The sequence below is a fragment of the Panthera tigris genome, chromosome D1, assembly GCF_018350195.1.
Source record: "Panthera tigris isolate Pti1 chromosome D1, P.tigris_Pti1_mat1.1, whole genome shotgun sequence".
Taxonomy (NCBI): domain Eukaryota; kingdom Metazoa; phylum Chordata; class Mammalia; order Carnivora; family Felidae; genus Panthera; species Panthera tigris.
In genome coordinates this window covers 83,653,957-83,675,819 of record NC_056669.1, presented here as the reverse complement: position 1 = coordinate 83,675,819, position 21,863 = coordinate 83,653,957, and the positions used below count along the sequence as shown (strand labels likewise).

At 42.0% G+C, this 21,863-nt stretch overlaps 1 protein-coding gene across 1 annotated transcript; it reads left to right on the top strand.

Annotated features, from left to right (window-relative positions):
* The first annotated feature begins 10,334 nt into the window (after window positions 1-10,334).
* KCNA4 (potassium voltage-gated channel subfamily A member 4) lies at window positions 10,335-18,691 on the top strand. Its single transcript, XM_007099418.3, has 2 exons — window positions 10,335-10,727; window positions 13,876-18,691. Exon 2 carries the CDS (start codon window positions 14,656-14,658, stop codon window positions 16,618-16,620), a length of 1,965 nt encoding a protein of 654 aa, XP_007099480.2. The 5' UTR covers window positions 10,335-10,727; window positions 13,876-14,655; the 3' UTR covers window positions 16,621-18,691.
* The last annotated feature ends 3,172 nt before the right edge of the window (window positions 18,692-21,863 follow it).

The following is a 21,863-nucleotide window of genomic DNA, read 5'->3' as shown; positions in this document are numbered from 1 at the left end:
CTAAATGTACTGGATGATTTGAAGAGCTCTTTAGCTCAAAGCTCTAAGTTTGGTCCACTTAGCAAACAGGTATTACCTCAAAGGCCTTTGCAATGTGGATGTAAAGTGCTTGAGAGACTCAGCTCAGAATGAGAAAAAAATGCTCCCTCATCTCACCATCTCCCCCCCTTTTAAATCTGTCCTCATCACAGGTAGGGAGTCAAGGAAATCAGCATAAATTATTTTCCTTCTTGATATTGTAAAGGTCATTAAATTAGGTAGCATTAATAGCATCAGTAGGAGGCTGAGAACTGAAAGAGATACAGACTCTGAACCCTGTGACAAAGCTCTCCAAGCTCTAAGTAGAGGAAGAGAATTGCCTGGTCATTCAAGAATTTGTAGGACTGCTTTATTTGCTACTCTTCAACAGGAAAACCTTTGTCCTTCCATAGTCAGTGATCTAGCAAAATTTCCTTACCATTAATTTCACTCATTAAAAGGAAAAGAAGATGACAAGAAGTTAAACATTATCTTTCTCAAACTACATTCAATCAGTTCTAGTTTACATCAGCTCAGTTGGAAAACAGCAGAATTACGAATTTTAACACAACATCATTAGCGTCATTTAGTTTTCTCCAACTTTGATTTTGGTTTAATTTGTTAAGATTCAGTTAATTATTTAGGGAACAGCTTATCTCCTGCTTCCTCTACAGTAACAGAATTTTTTAAAGAAATAAATTCAAAATTTCCCTCTATCTCAATGAAGTGACAATAATGTTTAAATATTATATTAAGAAGTACCAAAGTTTCTGTTAAAATTACCAAGCCAATTGGGAAAATAAAAAAGTGAATCCTTATGCTTTAGAAATGTTTACTTCACCAAGTGGATTTTAGGAAAAAAACAGTAACCTCTTGTTTTACGGCATTCACTCAGTTCTCAGTGGTGATGACAATGATAGTTAACCACTGTTTGTGAGTGCAAGCGGTGAAAACCTGGTCTTTGAATTTTTCGTCTTTGTGATAATTGATCTTCACAACAGCTTTACGAAGAGACCACTACTTTCTACGTCCCATAAACTGATAAGAAAATTAAAAACCAGAGAAATTATGTAATTTCCCCAGCATCCTACAGGTAATAAAGGATAGTCAGTATTTGACTCTATGCAGAATATGTAAATTACACTGCCAAGTGTACTGTGCCCTCCAACAATAATTGCTGACACTTTTCCCCTTATGAGTAAACATTTTATAAAACTGATAATGTGATAATGCTGAACTTTATCTGAGCCCTTTCGGTTCTGGAAAATAAGAATGGTTTGGAAATCTTCCCACCCTTTAAGGACCACTTTGCACCCTGCACTGGTGTGTCTTGAGAGAAGACCCATTTCTGTCCTCTCTCAGGACTCCCATAAAGTCTGGGATGACTTTCTTGCTTACTTGCCACTAAAAAGTCCCAGGTCCCCTTTTGTTCTTTGAGACATTCCTTATTAATGAATATTCTTGCTATTGTAATACTCTACATAAAATAATCTCCTTGGCTGGTGTATTTGTCTTTCACAGTTTGGTGCTGTAACTCAGAGAGGACCAGATCTCGGTTTTTTGGGTCCCTGTTTACATACCCAGGTAGAGAAGCCTCTGGTACCCCTTTTGTGCTCTGCTCCTGAAGAATGATTGGAGACCCAGTGGTGAGTCTGATTTCTGTGCTATGGACTCATGTCCACAGGTAGCAGGGTAAGGTGCCAGCTTGATTTCTGTGGCCAGCTTCTTATGGTTTTGTGGTCTTCTTTTGGTGGTCTCTGTAAAGGAATTAATGATTTGTAGAAATCTTGTCTCTTTCATGTGAAAGACAGTAAGAGACTCTGGTTTGTTAGTCTTTTCTGTTTGTCTATTTTCTGAGTTCAAATTAATTAAGAACTTATGCCCACTGGGAAAGGAATAGCTTATTAATGTGGATCAGTGAATTTTGTGTTTCTGTTTGACCTGTGACTGAAATTTTATTCTATTTTATTAAAACATTTATTTATTTTGAGACAGAGAGTCTGAGAGGGGAGGGACAGAGGAATAGGGAATGAGAGAATCTTAAGCAGGCTCCACACTCAGTACAGAGCCCCAACATGGGGCTCAATCCCACAACAATGAGATCACATCCTGAGCCAAAATCAAGAGTCTGATGCTTAACTGACTAAGCCATTCAAGCGCCCTTATGACTGAAATTTTGGAATTAAAGCTATGTTTTCTTTTCTCTCTTTGGATATTTATGTCTGTCATTTAGAAAGGCTTTTGCGTTTCATTATATAATATTTCTTATTTTCAGATGAAATTACTGAATTTGATTATAAGATCTCTTTAAGGAGTTCTATTCTGATAGGCTTAGAGGTAAATTATTGCATATATAATTGAATATCCCTAAAATTCCCAGAAATTAAGGAAATTGAATTACTAAGACTTTCAATGTGCTAGATTTAAAAAGTACCTTTACAGAAATAAAATCAAATGTTTTACGATTTCAAGCTCACATAATTTAGGCAAATCTTTGGCAAATGACAGTACATAATATTTTTGGTTTAATAAAAATAGCTATGTTTTCTCTGAGTTATAAGTGTTAAGTATAATAAAGAGCAGGTGCAATTCTCATATTGTATATGAGAATGTTACATTTAGAAAGTTTAAACCTAATCAAGCTCATACATCTAATAATAGATAGATATCTACCGATTTTAGAGGCTGTGCTTTTAATCTGTAACCTATATATCACTGTAAGCAAGTGAAATTATTTTTTGCATATATCACATTCATTTAGGAATGAAATATTTAGTAACTTCCCCAAGTGGAAGAGGAGATTATACTAATTTTTTCTTTAAGCTTAATACCAGACCCAAAGTTTCTCACTTGATGGATGTACACTGCCTTACAAACAGGAAAATTAATTGTGTTATTAAGTATGTTATTAGTGCAGGGTCTGTGTTGAGCTAAGTTTGGAGCATGTGACCAGACCACTAACTATATATACATTAGTGATGGTAAAAAGCCATGTGAACTGGAGTTCTCTTGAAAGATTGTGCCAAATACTTTGAATCCATCCTGGATGGAATAAACTGTTTCATATTATCACATATCAAGCCCACTCTGTATGATGATTTTAAATTTTGGTTAGTAGTACTATTTTAACTGTTTGCAAAGTTTGGAATGTCACCCCTCCTAAGAATCCCTAATTTCCTTTCATCTTTCCTTGCTGAAAACTGCAGCTTTCTGACTATTTCTGCAACATATTCCCAGACTATAATGAACTTTGTAGCTCTAGTTTAGTCTTCTTTTTTATCCTTTTTATTTTTATTTTTTTATTTCATGTGAACCCGAACAAATATAACACTAAGCAATCATGATATTATTTTGAAGAGTAGCCCTTACATTTTTAGCAATTGTAGTATTCTAAAATAGTTGCTAATATAATTGCTAAAATAATTGCCCTGCCTTTCAGAAATGACTCTCTTCGTGCTTTTAACTAACATAGAATATGCATGTGTAAAGCTATTTTAAGATGAAAGCGATGGTTTGATATTGTCTTAAAAATAACTCTAATTTGGAGGCAGTCAATTTTATGTCACTCTTATTCAAATTATCTGCCTTTTAAGTACAGAAGATTTAGTACACTTAGTAAAATTAAAAAAAAAACATATCTTAAAGAAATCTGCCGTTGTTTAGAAAACTGCATGAACAATTCCCATCTGCAAATGGTTATTTATTACTTAGTTATTTTTAGATTTTTTTTTTTGGATGCATCGCTCACAGTAGCCTCTGGGTGCGTTTGCAGACTTTAATAATTAGCTTTCCCATTATAGCTTACACACAACATAGAAGACAACATAAACACAGGATGCATTCACATACGTCAGCATATATTCATACGCAAATAAACAGGTGAAGGAGGATACTTTTCATCCAGACTTTATCAGCCAATGAGATTAGTTAATAATTCCTTAAAAAGCCAAAAATCTTAAAATACTTGATACTAATCAAGGAGCTACTTCTTTGTTCAGGGATTATAGTTTGTTTCTGGGCCATGACTTGTGCCTATAAGCTTTTCACAAGGTTATGAAGTGTTTATGCTCTGAAAATGAAATGATTAGCTCTGAAATACAGTGGGAAAAATACTGTGAAATGTCAGTATAATACTGTCTACTAGTCAGTTGCAACTCAATTGTAAAATAGTTGACATAACCTTTAATATGAAATGTGTAAGCATTTTAAATATGCTAGATACAATGCCAGAAAGGTCCTGTAAAAGTAAGAGTACCAAAGATTTCCCAAGACTTTAAAAACAATCTGGCAAGATGCTGTTAGAATTAGTGTGCTGGAGGGGTGCCCGGCTCAGTGGGTTAAGTGTCCTACTCTTGGTTTAGGCTCAGGTCATGATCTCATAGTCATGAGACTGAGCCCTGCATTGGGCTCTGCACTGACAATACGGAGCCTGCTTAGGATTCTCTCTCTCTCTCTCTCTCTCTCTCCCCCCCCCCTTCCCTCCCTCCTCTTGTGCACTCTCTCTCTCTCTGCCTCTTAAAATAGGAAAGGCTAGATTCTGCTGTAAGAGTTGACTCCTTCCCCTACTCCCCCAGTTTGATTTTGATCAACACCATTCACTCCCTAGAACAGGCATCACCAAAGCTCATAATAGGCCTCTGTTCTGCATCATAAGAATGTTTACACACCTCTTCCAAGATGCCATCACCCTGAATACCTCTCCTTCTGATGTGGTTAATTGTCAGAAAGCTCTTATCTAGCACATGCTCCCCCAAAGGGCTAGGGAATGGATAGTAGGGGGCTCTTCTAGGGGTTAAGAAGATAGCCCTGGGCAGAGAGAAATGTTCACAGTTCTACAATCTGAATTCCACTCACATTTACATAAAAGGCGATGATGATTGCTATCCCCAGGTGTCCTGATTTGTAAATGTAGTTCCCAGATTCCTCCCCAGGGTCTGACACTCTGCTGCTTATTCTCTAAAAGGCAGGATGTCCTGTCCTCAGTTACAACTTCTGTTTCATTATAGGTTCTCTGGTAGCAAGGAATAAAAAGCCATCCATGGTTATTGACTGAATTTAAAAGGGATTCTGGGGGGTTTGGAACATAGTTTTGGCAGGAAGTATGCCATGACCTCTTATTTTTATGAAAAGGCCTATATGTAGGTATATGGGAAAGTTCCTTGATGTAAACTAATAGAAGTTACTACAAAAGGCATGGTGGTGGTAGTGTCTATAGGAAATAACACCATTCTATACCTAAACCTCACTTGATTCACCTCTGCCCCACGTTTGCTCCTGATTGGTGCCAAGACAAGGTTGTGGGTGATTTTTATTTTGCACCTAAGTTTATTTGAGTGAGTCTCCACAATTGCCCTATTTTCCACTTAGGTATAAGGAAAGCAGAACAAAGAGCTAAAAGGAAGACTGTACTTCACTGTGGAAGAGTAGATCTGACAGAGGGGATGTCACCCCACATCAGTGTATCACTGTTCAAGGTGGGGTGCTTTGCTTCAATTAAAGGACATTTTTGATGGATTTGCATTTAGAAAACTATTCAGAGATAATTTAGACTATGCCAACTCAATTTCACTCACTTGGCCTCCGAGATGCATTCATAGATGGAGAGAAAGGGATACCATTGCAGCCAGGAAGACCAGAAATGCTTGTAACTCAGTCTATTTAGTAGATGCTGCCACTGCTGATCTAAGTTTGCCTAGGGCAATGCACTATGCGTATGAACCCCATCTGTCCTGCATGTAGAGATAAAAGAAGGGTTGTGAATCCTTTTATGCAGTGTTTTGTCACAGACCCTAGTTCCAACTCTTGAGCATGGCATATCCACGTCCACCCTCACTTTCCTTTCCTAAACCATAATGTGGTCTGCTTATCTTTGCTTATCCTCACAAGTGCCATTCTTGTCCAGTTAGCCTTTGCCTTGGGGCTCCTTCTGGCTTAGGACTTTTCTTTCTAGCTTCACTTACGTTACTGCTTCTCTCTGCCCCTTGTGTGACTTCTACCAGACAGACCCCTACCACCGAAGTATGTTGACTCATCTTGCACCTTCTAGACCGCAGGCGTCCTCCCCAGGCAGGTGCAGGATATCCTGCTGCCCATTGTGCCTGGGGCAATGTTGTGATCAGAAAGTCAGGAAGAAAGTAGTCAGTCTTCCTCTGCGGGGATGATGTTTCCTCATTGTCAAAAAAAGTAAATATGCTTTTCTTACATCTTAAGACCTCACCAGTACTGATATGGATAAGATGGAATCAGGAATGGGGAATGGTAATGGACAGTCATTGAAAATCCATGTATAAGGAAAAACTGGCTGAGTGATCTACATTTTATAAGGAATTATATGGGCAGAACAGAACATCCACATCCATAAATTTGGGAATGGGAAGCATGAGATCAACTTTCCTAGGACTTTATTTTCACATCCTTCAGAATTTTAAAAGTCAGATAGTTGAGAGGCTGGGAGTAAGCAGGCAAAAAACCATCTTCTTTTTTTTTCTCCAAACACACGCGCTGAACGTTTTTGGCAAACGAAAGCCAGCCTCTTCCATTATTCATTCATTTTATTACATTCTTATCCAGTGCCTACTCTGGGTCAGGTATTTTGCACTGGTTGCTTGGGATACAGTGCCTATTTTCAGGGAAGGGTTGAAGGCTTCTTAGGGAGAGAGAGAAGTAAATAGAACATTGCAATTCACTGGGGATCACAGTCCCCAAAGAGAACAAAAACATTTATAATGGACTTAGTTTGTATCCCTCAGGGCCTCCTATCTGCTTTGTACAAAGGAAGATCTAATGCCCTTTGCCCCTTTCTATATAAACAAAGACTTCATAGTGTGGTCTGGAACATATGTACCACCACTGAGAGAATTCAAAGCCAGGGAGAAATTATTTGTGGTAAAAGGTGTATTTGGAGATGAGGAGCTTAAAGAATGTTGACTAGTCAATGACTAAGAAAGGTTAGAAAATGAGTTTTTCCTCTCCAAGGAAAATAGATTTCGGGGACTGAGACAAGGTAGATTTTGTTGGTCACAAGCAAAAAATCTTTCTGCTACTGTGTATGTGAATTTCTGGGACTCTTTAAGAGAATTTCAGGGAGAGAAATGGAAGGTTTATCATTTGCTTTATAAAGAAAGGGCAAAGAGGTGTGTGTGTGTGTGTGTGTGTGTGTGTGTGTGTGTGAGAGAGAGAGAGAGAGAGAGAGAGAGAGAGAGAGAGAGGGAGATGGGTGAAGGCTGGGGAGCAGAATGTTCTTCCCAGTTGGACCCCACCTATCAATCAGATTCTAGTTACTCTTTTTTTTTTTTTTAATTTTTTTAATGTTTATTTATTCTTGAGAGAGAGAGAGAGAGAGAGAGACTGAGCATGAGCAGAGGAGGAACAGAGAGAGGGAGATACAGAATCTGAAGCAGGGTCCAGGCTCTGCTGTCAGCACAGAGCCCAACATGGGGCTTGAACTTACAAACTGCAAGATCATGACCTGGGCCAAAGTCCGAAGCTTAACCAGCTGAGACACCCAGGCGCCCCATATTCTAGTTACTCTTGGTTCACCCTGATGACACATTCCTGCATAAACTTTATTCTCGCCATTGTTCAGACACATTTCCCCTTTCCTGGTCAATCTTTCCTTGCTTCCCCCAATTAGATGCTACTCTATTCTTTGTATCCCCGGAACACCACTCTCATACATTCATCATAGCACATACCCCCTTGTTTCATAATCTATGTATCTGAAACAGCCATTCCTTTGTGAGGACAAATGGGCACAGAACACATGGTGTTACATCACTAACACGGGGTCCATCCTGCTAAGGCCCAGTTCTGTTACATAGTTAGCTATATAACTTTTAGGCAAGTTTGTTAACCATTGTAAACCTCAATTCCTTCTCCATAAAATGTAAATAAAATAGTACCTACCATATAACGTGTTTCCTTATGCAGATAAAATTAGACAATATGCATGCAAAGAACTTACACAGAGCCAGGTATTAGGTGGGTACTCGATGAGTGTTACTTGCCTCGATCGAGTCCTCAATAAGTCCTCCTTGTATGACCTGAATGACTGTCTTGGTGAGAGTGGTTTTCCGTCAGCTGTGTTCTCACTGTGGTGCTTTGTAATTCAGATTCCCGATACCTAAGAAGTACAAAGTATTTATAAAGTCCTCAGACATTTTTAAATCTTAAAATTCTCTGGGCCATTAAAGGAACAAACAAGAAAGGGCACACGGAGGCATAATTCATAAAGTTTTAACATGATCCAATTAAAATACCCAAACTTCAATATAGCTGTCATCTTTTGTACTTCATATCGCTCTCTGTTTTCATCTCTCTGAAAGCATTCCACAGTTGCTCTGGATAGGTCTCACAAATCGCTTTTGGGAAACCAGTCCCAAGATCTTGTGTTCTCAGTCCTGCTTTCTACCATCCCAAGAAACATGTTTCTCATGAGACAGCAATAAGCTCAAATATCTGCTTTTGGTATGTGTGAAACTGTACAGTGTCTACATCACATTATAGAGGTACAGAGGGAGGGTTCAGGCCAGAGCACGTGATCACTTTTACTTTTGAAGCAGTCCACCTTCCGTACTTGCCTTAATGAAACCTCACTTGAGCCAGTGTGGAGGTACCTTTCTCTCAGTTCCTCCTCCCCTGGTTGAGGCCAGAAGATCACAGGTAAATTTATTCAGGACAAAAATTCAAGGTGTACTAGCTAGAAGAAGTTAGGAAAACCACCACGCACATCAGTTCTTTCTCTCTGTCCCCCCCTTCTTTCCTTCTTCCTTCCTTCCATCCTTCCTCTTTCTTCTGTCCTTTACTTTCCTTCTTTTCTTCTTTCTTTCTCTTTCTTTCTTTCTTTCTTTCTTTCTTTCTTTCTTTCTTTCTTTCCACTGATTATAATGTGAATTTTTTAGCTATTTTATTTTTATTATTTTATTATTTTAAAAGATTTAAAAAAAATCAGACAACGAAAAGAAGTCCTCCAGGTGTCCTTCGCTGAGCCAACAGCAGTTAGGTGAGAGCAGAGCATATCTATAATTCAGCTCGGGAATATTTCTCTTAATAATTAATCGAGCACCACAAAAGGAGGAGGCCCAATAGGGCCATCGAACAAAGCTGCCAGCTGAGGCCGACAGTGGCCGCCTCAGCGCCAAGTAACCCGCCCAAGGTCGGATTTACTCCAGCAGTCCTGGTGTGCGTCCTAGTGTTTGTCTGGTCCATCAGAGGGAGTTGGAAAGGTGCCTGGAGACTGGGTGCTTATGTGTGTGTAAAAATTCGCACTTTCACCGCTAACCTTACTTTGAGTGGATGTATGGGAATTGCAATTTTACATCCTTGTCTTAGGGCATTTCATATGCTTGATACCTAATAAGCAACCTAGGAGTCCATGCCCCGGGGGGACGCCGCTGCGGGCGCTCTGGCTTGTTCCGCGGGGTACTACGTTTGTTTTTGCTGTTCAGTGAAGGTAGGTGGTGTAGAACTCCGACCTCTACCATAAAGATCTCCCGGGAGCCAAACCTCTGGCCGAGTTGTGTTCTTTTCGCAACAGGTTCGCCGAGGGCTCCTGCACTCTTTCCAGGGGCCTCCGCCCCTGGGCCGGGAGCCCTCTGAGTCTCTTCCACTTGGACTCGTGCCTCTGGTGCGCAACTCTTAACCTGGGCCTGATTCCAATTTCTGCAATCCACCCCTCACCCGGGTCAAGCACACTTTTAAAGTCGGCCTCCTCTGCGCCCTGAGGCCCGACCCTCCACCCCCACCGCCGCCGCCAGTCGAGGCAGACAAGCGTGCAATGGAGGGGGAGACCAAGGGGAATCGGCGCGTGCATAGGCGACTGGGGGGCTCCCGATTAGCGGCCTAGCTAGAGATGCACCCAGGCTCCCAACCCCACAAACCCACAAACCCGTTATGCGGGTGCGTGTGTGCGCTGAGCTGTAGAGAAAGCGGGTCAGGGAGAGAAGCCGCGCAGAAGCACCCGGTCGGCGAGCCTGGACCTCCCGTCGAGGTCTCCCCTCCCAACCTCCGTCTTGGGCTCCCGCTCTGCCGTGGGACCCCGATATCAGCTCCAGCGCGGACACCTCTCCCTCGGAAACTAGGGCTTCGCCTTTGGGGGAGGCGGCCAGGGGCTCCCGGAACCGCTCCCTGTTGCTCCCCGAAGCCTCGGCGTCGGGGTCCGAGCTTGGGGGCGGGCGGTGCAGGCGTCGTGACTGCGCCCGCCCCGCGGCGCGGGGAGGTGCCCCAGGCGACCGCCTGCACGCCACACCCTCGGCACGGCCCTGGCCCCGCCCCCGGCCGGCGCGCGTTCCCGGCCAGGGGAGGCGTGTGCTGCTTCTGCAGCCAGCGAGAGAGGGAGAGGGATGGATATTGGAGGAGGAATTTGGGCTTAACGAGTGATCGCTGCTGTCTAGGATTTTCTTTTTCTGGGGAACCTTGACTTCCTTTCCCAATCGTGCCCACCTGTGCTGAACTCCAGAGGAACCAGAAGTGTTGGGGTCTTCCTCGGGGCAGCCCTGATCCCCACCCTGGGCTCCAGCAGCGAGGACTCTGTGCCCCCAGGCAACAGAACTTGTTCCGTGGATATTTTGCAGCTTCCACCTGCCACACCGGAGTGATTCCTTCTACCCCCAAGAACATTCTTCCCCTCCTCCAGCTGTTGCAGCTTGAGGGGGAAAGACAAACCGAGCGGGGGTTTTCTTTATATTTATTTTTCACTCCGCCTGGGAACGGTGAGTATGATACCTCTCTTCTCTTTCCTCCACTCTTCTCTTTTGGCTGTTAAGAAACAGTGGACATTTGAGGGATAAATAATATTGGGGGATGTGGCAGAAGGACATGAATGGAAGGCGGTTAAAAATAAACCAGGAGGTGGAAGAAGGGAGGTGCAGATGCAGCGCGGCGCTCCGGGGGGCCAACAGTTGTTATTTTCCTAACCCCGGGGATGGGGTGCGTGCGCCCTGCTTAATGTGCCGGAGCGGGAACCTAGGTCTGGAGGGGAGGGCGCGATTAAACATGTCGTTTCCCAACGAGGTGGGGTTTAGATTTAGCATCCTTTTGCCTCATCCCAGACTCACCGGTTCTGTTTCTTTGGGAACAGCTGGCGAACGGGTTTGAATTGCTGTCTCTCCCAGCATTTGGATTTGCGTGCCTTTTCCGAGCATTTCAGCAGCACATAGGGACTGTATAAATGGCGTGCGTTGAAGTGTATATTTCTCACGGTGTTGGTTTTTTGATTCAATCTCTCTCTCTCTCTCTCTCTCTCTCTCTCTCTCTCTCTCTCTCTGATAGGTTCAGGTACCACCCTAAGCCAGTTGCAGGAATTAGCACTGAGAGAGGAAAACAGCCTCCTTGTTGGGGGGTGAGAGGAGGAGGGGAGGCATGCTTGGCTGTTGTTTGGGGGGGGGGGGCACAGGGATTCGGGAATAGGTAGTCTGCTAAATCCTATTAGTTTAATGGTGTTAAAGAGGAAGGGAAATTTCCCTGCAAAGGTCTCCCCCATCAAGGCTCCTGGGAGTCGGATTGAATAGATTCTCCGAAACAGGAATACCTTGGAAAGGAAGAGAGATTTTTAAAATGAGTTTTGCTGTGTGGAAGGTTTTTTTTTTCTTTTTTTTTTTTTTTTAATTCTTTTTCTTTTTTTCTTATTCTTTTCCTTCTCCCTGCTGGTCCCTCCTCACCCTCCTCTTCTTCTTTTTCATCATCATCATCATCTTCTTCTAGGTTAGGGATAGTGAGGTAACTGGTAGCCAATTAAAAGGAAGGTAATTTGCTTTTTGTAAGGTGGGGGAGGAAGAAAACAAACAAACAAAAATAAATTAAATAAATAAATAAATAAATAAATAAAGTAAATAGTGTAGAGCCAGATGAGGGCAGGTCTCTATCTCCTGCAGAATTGATGGGATATTGGAAGACCTGCTAATTCATGACCTTCTGGGAGTCAATTAGTTGGGAGAGGGGTGTGCATAGTACACAAATATACAGGCACTTCGGTTCTATCGGGGTTTTATTTACATAGTGTATTATAACGGCTTTGAGGGAGTTGGGAAAGAAACTGAGCAAACTCTCAGGCTCTTCGGCCTGTGAAAGTCTTTAAAAGGCAGTGGCCTGACCTTCCAGAATAAATGTAACCCCAGGGTAGTTTTGTAAGTAGAGGTTTGGAGACCTTCTGAGGGTAAACATTTCAGAGTATTTGATGATGTTAGGAGTCTGGCAAAGGAAGGGGCTTGTCATTTGAGATACCTTCAGAAGTGTATTTTCTGGGTTTTATGTGTCCCAATAAAGCTCACTTCTTGCCCTAGGAGAGTGTGAGATGATTGGGAAGCCCTCTGTTTGCCCCTTCTCTGCTTTGTCACTTCATAAAACTCTGGTAGGTTTAGGCTTCTAGCCTGACAGGATTCAGCAAGAAGCAGCAGGTGGTCAGGAGCTGAATCCTGTTCATAGCTCCAGAAAGCCATTTCTCTTGCTTCCCAAGTGCTTCCAGTAACAGAACCTGGTAGATGCCCTGGATTCTGACTGGCATTATCCTCCCCAAGTCTCTGGGCTACTGTCTGCATTCTTGGAAGTCCTGTTGGACACAGTGAATGCAAAAGCATAGGAGACAGGAGATTGGGGCAGTTTTTACAGGTCCTGGCTGAGGAATTGAATTAGCCTGACCTAGAGAGAGCCAACTGAGAAGAAAGGCCAGGATTACCAAGTGACGGTGGAGCCAGGTTGGGGCTGCAAGGCAGACATGATCAGCAAGTGGGCACGTTGGAGATAAAGGTGGGCAGAGAGAGTCAGGGAGAGGCAGAGGGAGTTGGGAGATGGGAGATCATGGATGAAATTATGGGGGGAAGTATGACAGGCTGAAAATGAAGTCCACACAAACTGGGATTTAAAACATAAGGAAATAGTCTGTTGAGAAGAGTGTAGGAGGAAGCATTGAGGTGAACACAGAGGAAGCAGCAAGGAGAGAAGATGATTATCAGAGAAGTGGAAACTGGGATTAGCTCCTAGGCTGTGGGTGGTAGGGAGTGTTCTGGAGTCTGGGGAACAGAAAAACAACAACAGGGACATGCTTCAGGGAGTCAAGAAGTGCCAACTTAATACAGGCCATTGATGAGTCTCAAAATGTTTTGGGTGTCCTCACATTCTGTCCTCCCCTAATTCAGACAGTATGGTATAAGGACATATACATCTGGGGGTGTGTAGATAGATGATAAAAGCTTAGGTTACTGTCCAGTGTGTATTGATATTCATTATGTCGGTGCTATTCTATCAACATTCATTGTCTCATTCAAACCTTACAAAGTGGGATGGAGGAGGTTGTATTATGACCCACACTTCATAGATGAGATGATTGAATCTTGTGGAAGTGATGGAGCCTGGATTAAAGAGAACTGGTTTTTCCAACTGCTCTAATCCTGAATCAAGACAGAGAGGGGTGGAAAGGCACTAAATTCAGAAATATTTGATGAGTGGAAATTTTAAAAACTGCCTTGAGATCACTGAATGATGGAAGCAGCTATAAAGTGACAGCATTATTGTTGTGACATGAAGAACATGACAGCGAGAATTAAGACCTGGCATGAGTGAAAGGGAGAGCTGAAGGAAGAGCCATGTGGGTCGAGAGTGGAGAGAAGAAAAATAATTGAGTTGCCTTGAAAATAGACTGAGCCGAAATAATAACCAAAGAAGAAGGGAAGAAGGATGGTTTAGTGAGGGAGGAGATTTAACAACCTGCCCCATACTCCTTGGAAATTTGTGGCCCCTTGGTGCTTTATATGGTTTGCTTGAGGACAAGAAAAAGAAGTGTATGGGAAGGAAACACTGTTTGCTCTTTATGATTTGATTCTTCTTTATACTTTTCTCCTATGCTTATTTCCCTTCCTTTTTCAGGTGAAGTACTTCTTCTGCATGATTTTAGCTGAAGGATGCTCTGCATTTCCTTGATTTCTATGGAGACCTCAGAGCTGGGTTTGCTCCTGCTGACACCTCATCTTGTACCTTCTCTACCTCCCAAGGTCTTTGCCTCTTTCAATAGCTTGGCATTGCCCCTGGGTCCAGGAAGCCTATGATGAACTTAAGGGGAGCACCTGGAGAATCATCCTGATAGGCTTGGAGCAGCAATGGCTGGACATACTTCAAGCCACATGTTAACATGGGTCAAGCCATCACTAGAAGGCAAGTGCTAAGACTAAAGGCTTATTTGCATTTTATTTAAATTTGATGGACTGAGCTTTGGACAATTTCCATGGCAGAAAAATATATTCCATTTTCTAGGCACAACTGCTGGCTGTCAGACACTTGCTGCCTTTGAATCTTGCAGCATCATCACCAACCACCCTAGACGTATTTCCAGATTTGAACAGCCACCCTGAAACAGGTGTTTGGGAGACCCCAACATTTTCTGACTTAGGCCTGAGAGTGCTAGGTTGTTTATCTAGACCAGCCAAGCTCCGGAGAGCAATGTTGAATCCCTGGGAACAGAGAGCATGGGGCGTGCTGATTTAAAAACAGAAAATGCAAAGTTGGACTGAAAATATCCTTAGTCTTCCAAGCAATCTGCTTAAGGGTTCCAAACTTACCTTCATTTGGTGACAAAAGAAGCTGCCCTATTTTTCTTTCTTCTTCTTCTTCTTCTACAACTGGAACCAGCCATTTCCAAAAACCACCACCATGGAGGTTGCAATGGTGAGTGCGGAGAGCTCAGGGTGCAACAGTCACATGCCTTATGGTTACGCGGCCCAGGCTAGGGCACGGGAGCGGGAGAGGCTTGCTCACTCGAGGGCAGCTGCGGCAGCCGCCGTGGCAGCTGCCACAGCTGCTGTGGAGGGCAGTGGGGGTTCTGGAGGGGGCTCCCACCACCACCACCAGTCGCGTGGGGCCTGCACCTCCCATGACCCTCAGGGCAGCCGGGGTAGTCGGAGGAGGAGGCGCCAGCGGCCTGAGAAGAGGAGAGTCCACCACCGCCAGAGCAGCTTTCCTCATTGCTCCGACCTGATGCCCAGTGGCTCTGAGGAGAAGATTCTGAGGGAACTGAGTGAGGAAGAGGAAGAGGAGGAGGAGGAGGAGGAGGAGGAAGAGGAAGGAAGGTTTTACTATAGTGAGGATGACCATGGTGATGAATGTTCCTACACGGACCTGCTGCCCCAGGATGACGGGGGCGGCGGTGGCTACAGTTCAGTCCGCTACAGTGACTGCTGTGAACGTGTGGTGATAAATGTGTCGGGCCTGCGCTTTGAGACCCAGATGAAGACTCTGGCCCAGTTTCCAGAGACTTTGTTGGGAGACCCTGAGAAGAGGACTCAGTACTTTGACCCTTTGCGTAATGAGTATTTTTTCGACAGAAACAGGCCTAGCTTTGATGCCATCTTATATTATTACCAATCAGGAGGCCGCCTCAAGAGGCCAGTCAATGTCCCCTTTGATATCTTCACTGAGGAGGTGAAGTTCTATCAGTTGGGAGAGGAGGCCCTGCTCAAGTTTCGGGAGGACGAGGGCTTTGTGAGAGAAGAGGAGGACAGGGCCTTGCCAGAGAATGAATTTAAAAAGCAGATTTGGCTTCTGTTTGAGTATCCGGAGAGTTCCAGTCCAGCAAGGGGCATAGCCATCGTCTCTGTTCTGGTCATCTTAATCTCCATTGTCATTTTCTGCCTGGAAACTTTACCTGAGTTTAGGGACGACAGGGATCTCATCATGGCACTGAGTGCAGGCGGGCACAGTGGGTTGTTGAATGACACCTCGGCACCCCACCTAGAGAACTCAGGGCACACCATCTTCAACGACCCCTTCTTCATCGTGGAGACAGTCTGTATTGTTTGGTTTTCCTTCGAGTTTGTGGTTCGCTGCTTTGCTTGTCCCAGCCAAGCACTCTTCTTCAAAAACATCATGAACATCATTGACATTGTATCCATTTTGCCTTACTTCATCACCCTGGGCACTGATCTGGCCCAGCAGCAGGGGGGTGGCAACGGTCAGCAGCAGCAGGCCATGTCCTTCGCTATCCTCAGGATCATCCGTCTGGTCCGAGTATTCCGGATCTTCAAACTCTCCAGGCATTCCAAAGGCCTGCAGATCCTGGGCCACACCCTCAGAGCCAGCATGCGGGAGCTGGGACTTCTGATCTTCTTCCTCTTCATTGGGGTCATCCTGTTTTCCAGTGCTGTGTATTTCGCAGAGGCAGATGAACCTACCACCCATTTCCAAAGCATCCCAGATGCGTTTTGGTGGGCCGTGGTGACCATGACAACTGTGGGCTATGGGGATATGAAGCCCATCACTGTGGGGGGCAAGATCGTGGGGTCCCTGTGTGCCATTGCAGGTGTCTTAACCATTGCTTTGCCAGTGCCAGTGATTGTCTCTAACTTTAACTATTTCTACCACAGAGAGACTGAGAATGAGGAACAGACACAGCTGACACAGAACGCAGTCAGTTGCCCATACCTCCCTTCTAATTTGCTGAAGAAATTCCGGAGCTCTACTTCTTCTTCCCTGGGGGACAAGTCAGAGTATCTAGAGATGGAAGAAGGAGTTAAGGAATCTCTCTGTGCAAAGGAGGAGAAGTGTCAGGGAAAGGGGGACGACAGTGAGACAGATAAAAACAACTGTTCTAATGCGAAGGCTGTGGAGACTGATGTGTGAATCTTGTTCTCCACCTGCCACTGCCTCCCCGCCGCCCCCCCCCCAGCCCCTGTATCTCCAAATATATTTATGCATAGAGAGTGGAGTTATGAAAATGAAATATGCAAACGAATCTAATGCATATAGTAGTACACCATTTAATGGTTATACGTGACAATTGTTACTCAACTTGTATTACATATCAAATAAATGATACATCTTGGAGAAGAGGGAGGCTAAAATAGGAGCAAATCTTATCTTTATATTTTTTATTAGAATGCAAGAATTTTGCACACTAACTGGAAAAGATGTTAAAAGTAAAGGTGGTTCTGTGGAGAGAAGGTATATGTGTGTTTGTGTGTGTGTGTGTGTGTGTGTGTGTGTGTGTGCGCGCGCGCGCGCACACGTGCTGCGTGCATGTGCAAGTAAATTGTCAACATTGTTAGTAATTGTGCAGTGATGGGAAGAGTTGGCATTTTGAAGTATTTACTATGTAAGAACTAATGAATTTGAGCAGTCATTTATCAGTGCTCTGATAGCATCTCATGTCTTTGGATTCCATGGTTGTTTTTTAAAAATTGTAAGAATTACTGTGTAGGGGAAAAAAAAAGGAAAGTGAATTATTTAATAGAATATAGGTCACAGTTTTATCTTGGATTTAATTAAAGTTTATTTTTAACTGGAAATTAACTTTTAAAAAGGCTTCAGGGGCCTTTAGAAATTGATTATATTTTATTATTAATTTGGGGGAAGATATGACAGCAAATGCCTAACAATAATGGAAGAAGTGAAATCGGAGAAAATGTAACAAGTTTTGTTCACAGATAACAGGACTGGAATTTTTTTTTCCTTTGCACTATTTTATATGATGGAGATTGAGAGAGACTTCCTACTGTGAGTGTTTACTAATGTAACAGTTCAGTGACAATCATTGGAAGAATGATTTCTTAGTCTTATTTTATGTTCTCTTCTTTTCTTTGTGTGAGACTAATGGCCACGCAGATAACAGCACATGGTTCCCTTCTTTTAAAATCTAAATAACTGATCTGCAAAGGGACTCTGAAGTAAAATTTAGCAACAGAATCTTTTAGAAATTGGACTGTGACAATGATGCTTCTGAAACCATACTATTTTAATTATTCTTCTGCCTTTTAAATGCAGAATAATTTAACCAAAGTTAATGCATGCACTGAAAGAATTCTTGAAGAAAATAAGATGCCCAGCAGCTACAGTGATTATGGCTTAAGAGCTTTCTATTAAATGTGCAACGTAAATGCTAGATTTATTAAGTTTATTTCTTTGTGCAGCTGCATAAAGGCACAGGGTGGGGATTCACCTCAGAATTTAGCATTCCACTTGCTAAAAATGATACAAAGAAGGATTGTGTCAAACATTTGGTTTCAATATCACCATCGCTATCAGTTTTGTAAAGGGAACTTGTGACACATGTAACTGCACTTAAATCATGACAAGATGTTCTAGAATGTGAGGTAACAGCTAGTAATCGGACTTACACTAGTAAGTCATAATGAGATATAGAGTAGCAAATTTAGAATGCATAAGAGGCCTTATTCTCTAATGTTTCTTCAACATCTATTCTTTATAAAATGGTTGTCCTGAGGTTTGGGAAAAATATACTATGTAGCACATAATGAACTCTGACAACTGTGAATTTAAAAAAAAAAAAAAAAGAAAGGAAGAAAAGAATGATCAAGAATAGCTTTTCTCAAGCTTTTAAATCCCAGGCCATGATTTGATAATAACATAAATCTTTAATGATATTTGAAATTCAAAATAAATCCATGTTAGATTTAAAAGCAAAGCTACACCCTTCTCCCCACCCCATCCCCACCACTTAAAGAAAAATACCTTTCAAGAATACCTGTTGGAGAATGAAAGGCAGTAAGCAGGGGAGTTGATTGAATGTTCTGACCAAAGATCTCCAGTGGACAATAGTGAATGATAAAACAAGGATATGCAATCTTGTAATAAGATTTCAAAGACGTCATTTTAATATATTTTGGATTTGAAGCAAAAATATAACAAACAGACTAGGAGTAAGGCTATCTGGGTTGGTCACTATTCATTTGAAAAAGCCACCATTAATCTCCACATCCCAATTTCCTCATTAGTAAAAAAAAAAAAAAAAAAAGGGCACATAAAGGCTTTCATTACTTCACAGAATTGTTATGGAAAGCAAATAACATGTGATAACTCAGAAATGCCTAGTTCCATATAAATGCCTGAGGTTATGTCTACATTGCTTAATCTTCCTCTGGAAAGAGAAGAATTAGAACCCCTGTGTTATGGGGCACCGGGGTGGCTCAGTCCGTTGAGCTTGGGACCTTGGCATAGGCCATGATTTCCTGGTGCCTGAGTTCAGGCCCCTCATGGACTCACTGATGTCAGTGAGGAACCTGCTTTGGATCCTCTGTCCTCCTCTCTCTGCTCCTCCCCCACTTGTGCTCTCTCAAAAATAAATAAACATTAAACAAAAGTTAAAAAAAAAAAAAGAACCCAGGAGTTACATCTGCTTTATTAGGATATCGTGAAAATCATGGGTAATTTCTTTAATTTTGAGCTCCTTACAGGAAGTGGATATGCAGATACAAGATAGCCTCTCATTGAATAATTGCTACAGTTTCTTCACTTGGGGGAAAGAAAGATCCTGGGCATGTCCTGGTGTAAAAAAGTTGACTCTGTGAGTGAGGTACCATGTATCTTTTTCTGTACCCAACTAGGTCAGATTATATTTTAGATAATTTAAATGCTATCCAGCATTGGATGTTTATTGAACATTCAATAATCCCAATGGCAATGATTTGGCTATGCTTGGAAGGGAAAAAGTATTAAATTTCTACCACAGCTCCTTTTTAAAGCTGAAAGTTATAATGAATTTAGCCGATATGTATTAGATTTGATAATTCTGTGAATTCAAGAAATATAGTCCTTTTGGGATCCTGGGATTTTCCTGTATCTTACATAGTTTTTTTTTTAAGTGTAATACAGACAAGAAGTGACAGCCATGGGCTTCCAAAGCAAATATTAGGTTATCACTACATGCATGTGTGTTGGTTTGCATTTTCTTTCAAGATGCATTTATTTTAGGATGTCTGAATCTTGATTCCACACTAAGAAGAAAGCATGTAAGCCCTCAAGATTTGTCTAGGGCACTTTTGTATGGAACACTTCTCTTGTAGAGAATGTGTGAAGGTAGAGAAAGTGTCAACGGCAGCTGTGAATGTATAACATTTTTCCAAGTTAAAGCTAGCTAAGCAAGGTGCTTTAGTACCATTTGTAAAAATTTTATCTACTGAGTAATATGCTTTCAGAAGCTATTTGTAACTGACATTTAGGAAACTCTGCTCTCAGAGGCCACCACACACATTTGGCTGTAAGATAAAAGAGAAGTGGCCCCATTTAGAGATTTGAATTTTGGGAACCTCGGATCCTCTAGTTGCTTTTCAGATGATAATGTTACCAGAAGTACAATATTTGAAGGTCATCCTAACCAGAGTTTTTTCAAGGGTGGATACATTGTTCTCTCTTTTAAATGTTTGAAAGGGGAACAGTTATGCAGACCAGTTATGGAGAAAAAAGGACTAAATACTCCTTTTAATTTCTGCAAAATAGAGCTTTTGGGTGCCAAAGGAATGATGGATGGTCTGGGAGTGGAGAGATGGCTCGTTGACATTGACACATCATTTCATCTTGACTCTCAGGTGTTTTGTTTTGTTTTGTTTTGTTTTGTTTTGTTTTTAAGTGTACAACCAGGCTGTTGTGCTACATTATCAATTGATTCCTTTTAGCACCAAAATTCTCTGGAGTGGAAGGAAGTTATTAGACTAGCTGGATATTTTCTAAGTATTCAAATCATATCGGTCTTGATTTCATAGGTAATAAGAGCAAAAACAGTTTAAAATCTCACTGTTGGGTTAAATAGAGAACCAGAGATTTTGAGATTGAGTTTTTAGAATGTAAATGAAACTGAATGAATAGGGTGTATTTTGAAGCTCTTTATTCTAACAACGAAAGGGAAGGGATTCCCTTAATAAAAAATAACTCAGTCTCCAGTTGAATACATGTGAAAGTTGGTAAGTAAACATTTTGATTTCTTGCTTTGTTATAGTACAGTCTTGTCAGTAAACGAGTGTTCCGACCTATGCTAGGGAACTCATTTTATGCTTAAGCACATGTAGTATTTCACGAGTGTCACTGCTTTCCTTGTCAAATTAGTTTTGTTTTTAATGTTTATTTATTTTTGAGAAAGAGAGACAGAGCATGAACAGGTGAGGGGTTACAGGGAGTGGGAGACACAGAATCCAAAGCAGGCTCCAGGCTCTGAGCTGTCAGCACAGAGCCTGATGTGGGGCTCGAACTCACAAACCCTGAGATCATGACCTGAGCTGAAGTCGGACACTTAACTGTCTGAGCCACCCAGGTGCCCCAGCTTGTCAAATTAGTTTTAAACAGGATCACTGAAGTTTTGTGAAAATGTTTTCATAAAACATCTGTTGAAATAGAATCCAATCTATGCATAAGAAATAACTATGGAAAATACTTTTGAGTTCAGATATATATCCAGTTTTTAGAAAGTCAACATTAGCCAGTAGAAAGTTATTTTTAATTGCACTGGAATCATAAACAGTAGTATCTCCACATCCCAACAGAATCAGAAATGGTGTTCTCTGTTGTTGATTTTGAGGATTGTGATGCACCTTTAGCCACCACATCGCAGCTGTTCCTAGGTAAAGTTGCAAATACACCTAGGTTGGTTTTACAGTTTTTGGTGAGCATGTGATGTGCTCATGTGCATGATGCAGAGTGTAACATCCCTCTTTATGTGTGTGTGTGTGTGTGTGTGTGTGTGTGTGTGTGTGTGTGTGTGTTTTATTGATACAGTATAGAATGATTACGGGTTGTCATTCAGTGGCAAAGGGGCCCCTTCCAGGAAATCTTCCTGACCCAAAAGTCATTCTGAATTCGGCAAGGGACATTTGGTGTGGACAAAAGGTACTTCTTGGTTTTCCTGCCTGCAAAGAAGCTTGACTCAAAACACAGGGTCATCCAAACAAATATAACTGTTACAGGTTAGAAAACAATCCTACTTTCTAGTATGAAGATCAGTATTCCTATTTGAAAGAATGTTGATGGAGTGGTTTGTGTTCAAGATTGAAGGAAGCAGAGCTATTTTTGCGGTAAATGGGAATGTGTACTTCTGAAATGTAAATTAAGATTAGGACTGTGATATGAGTTTTATTTCT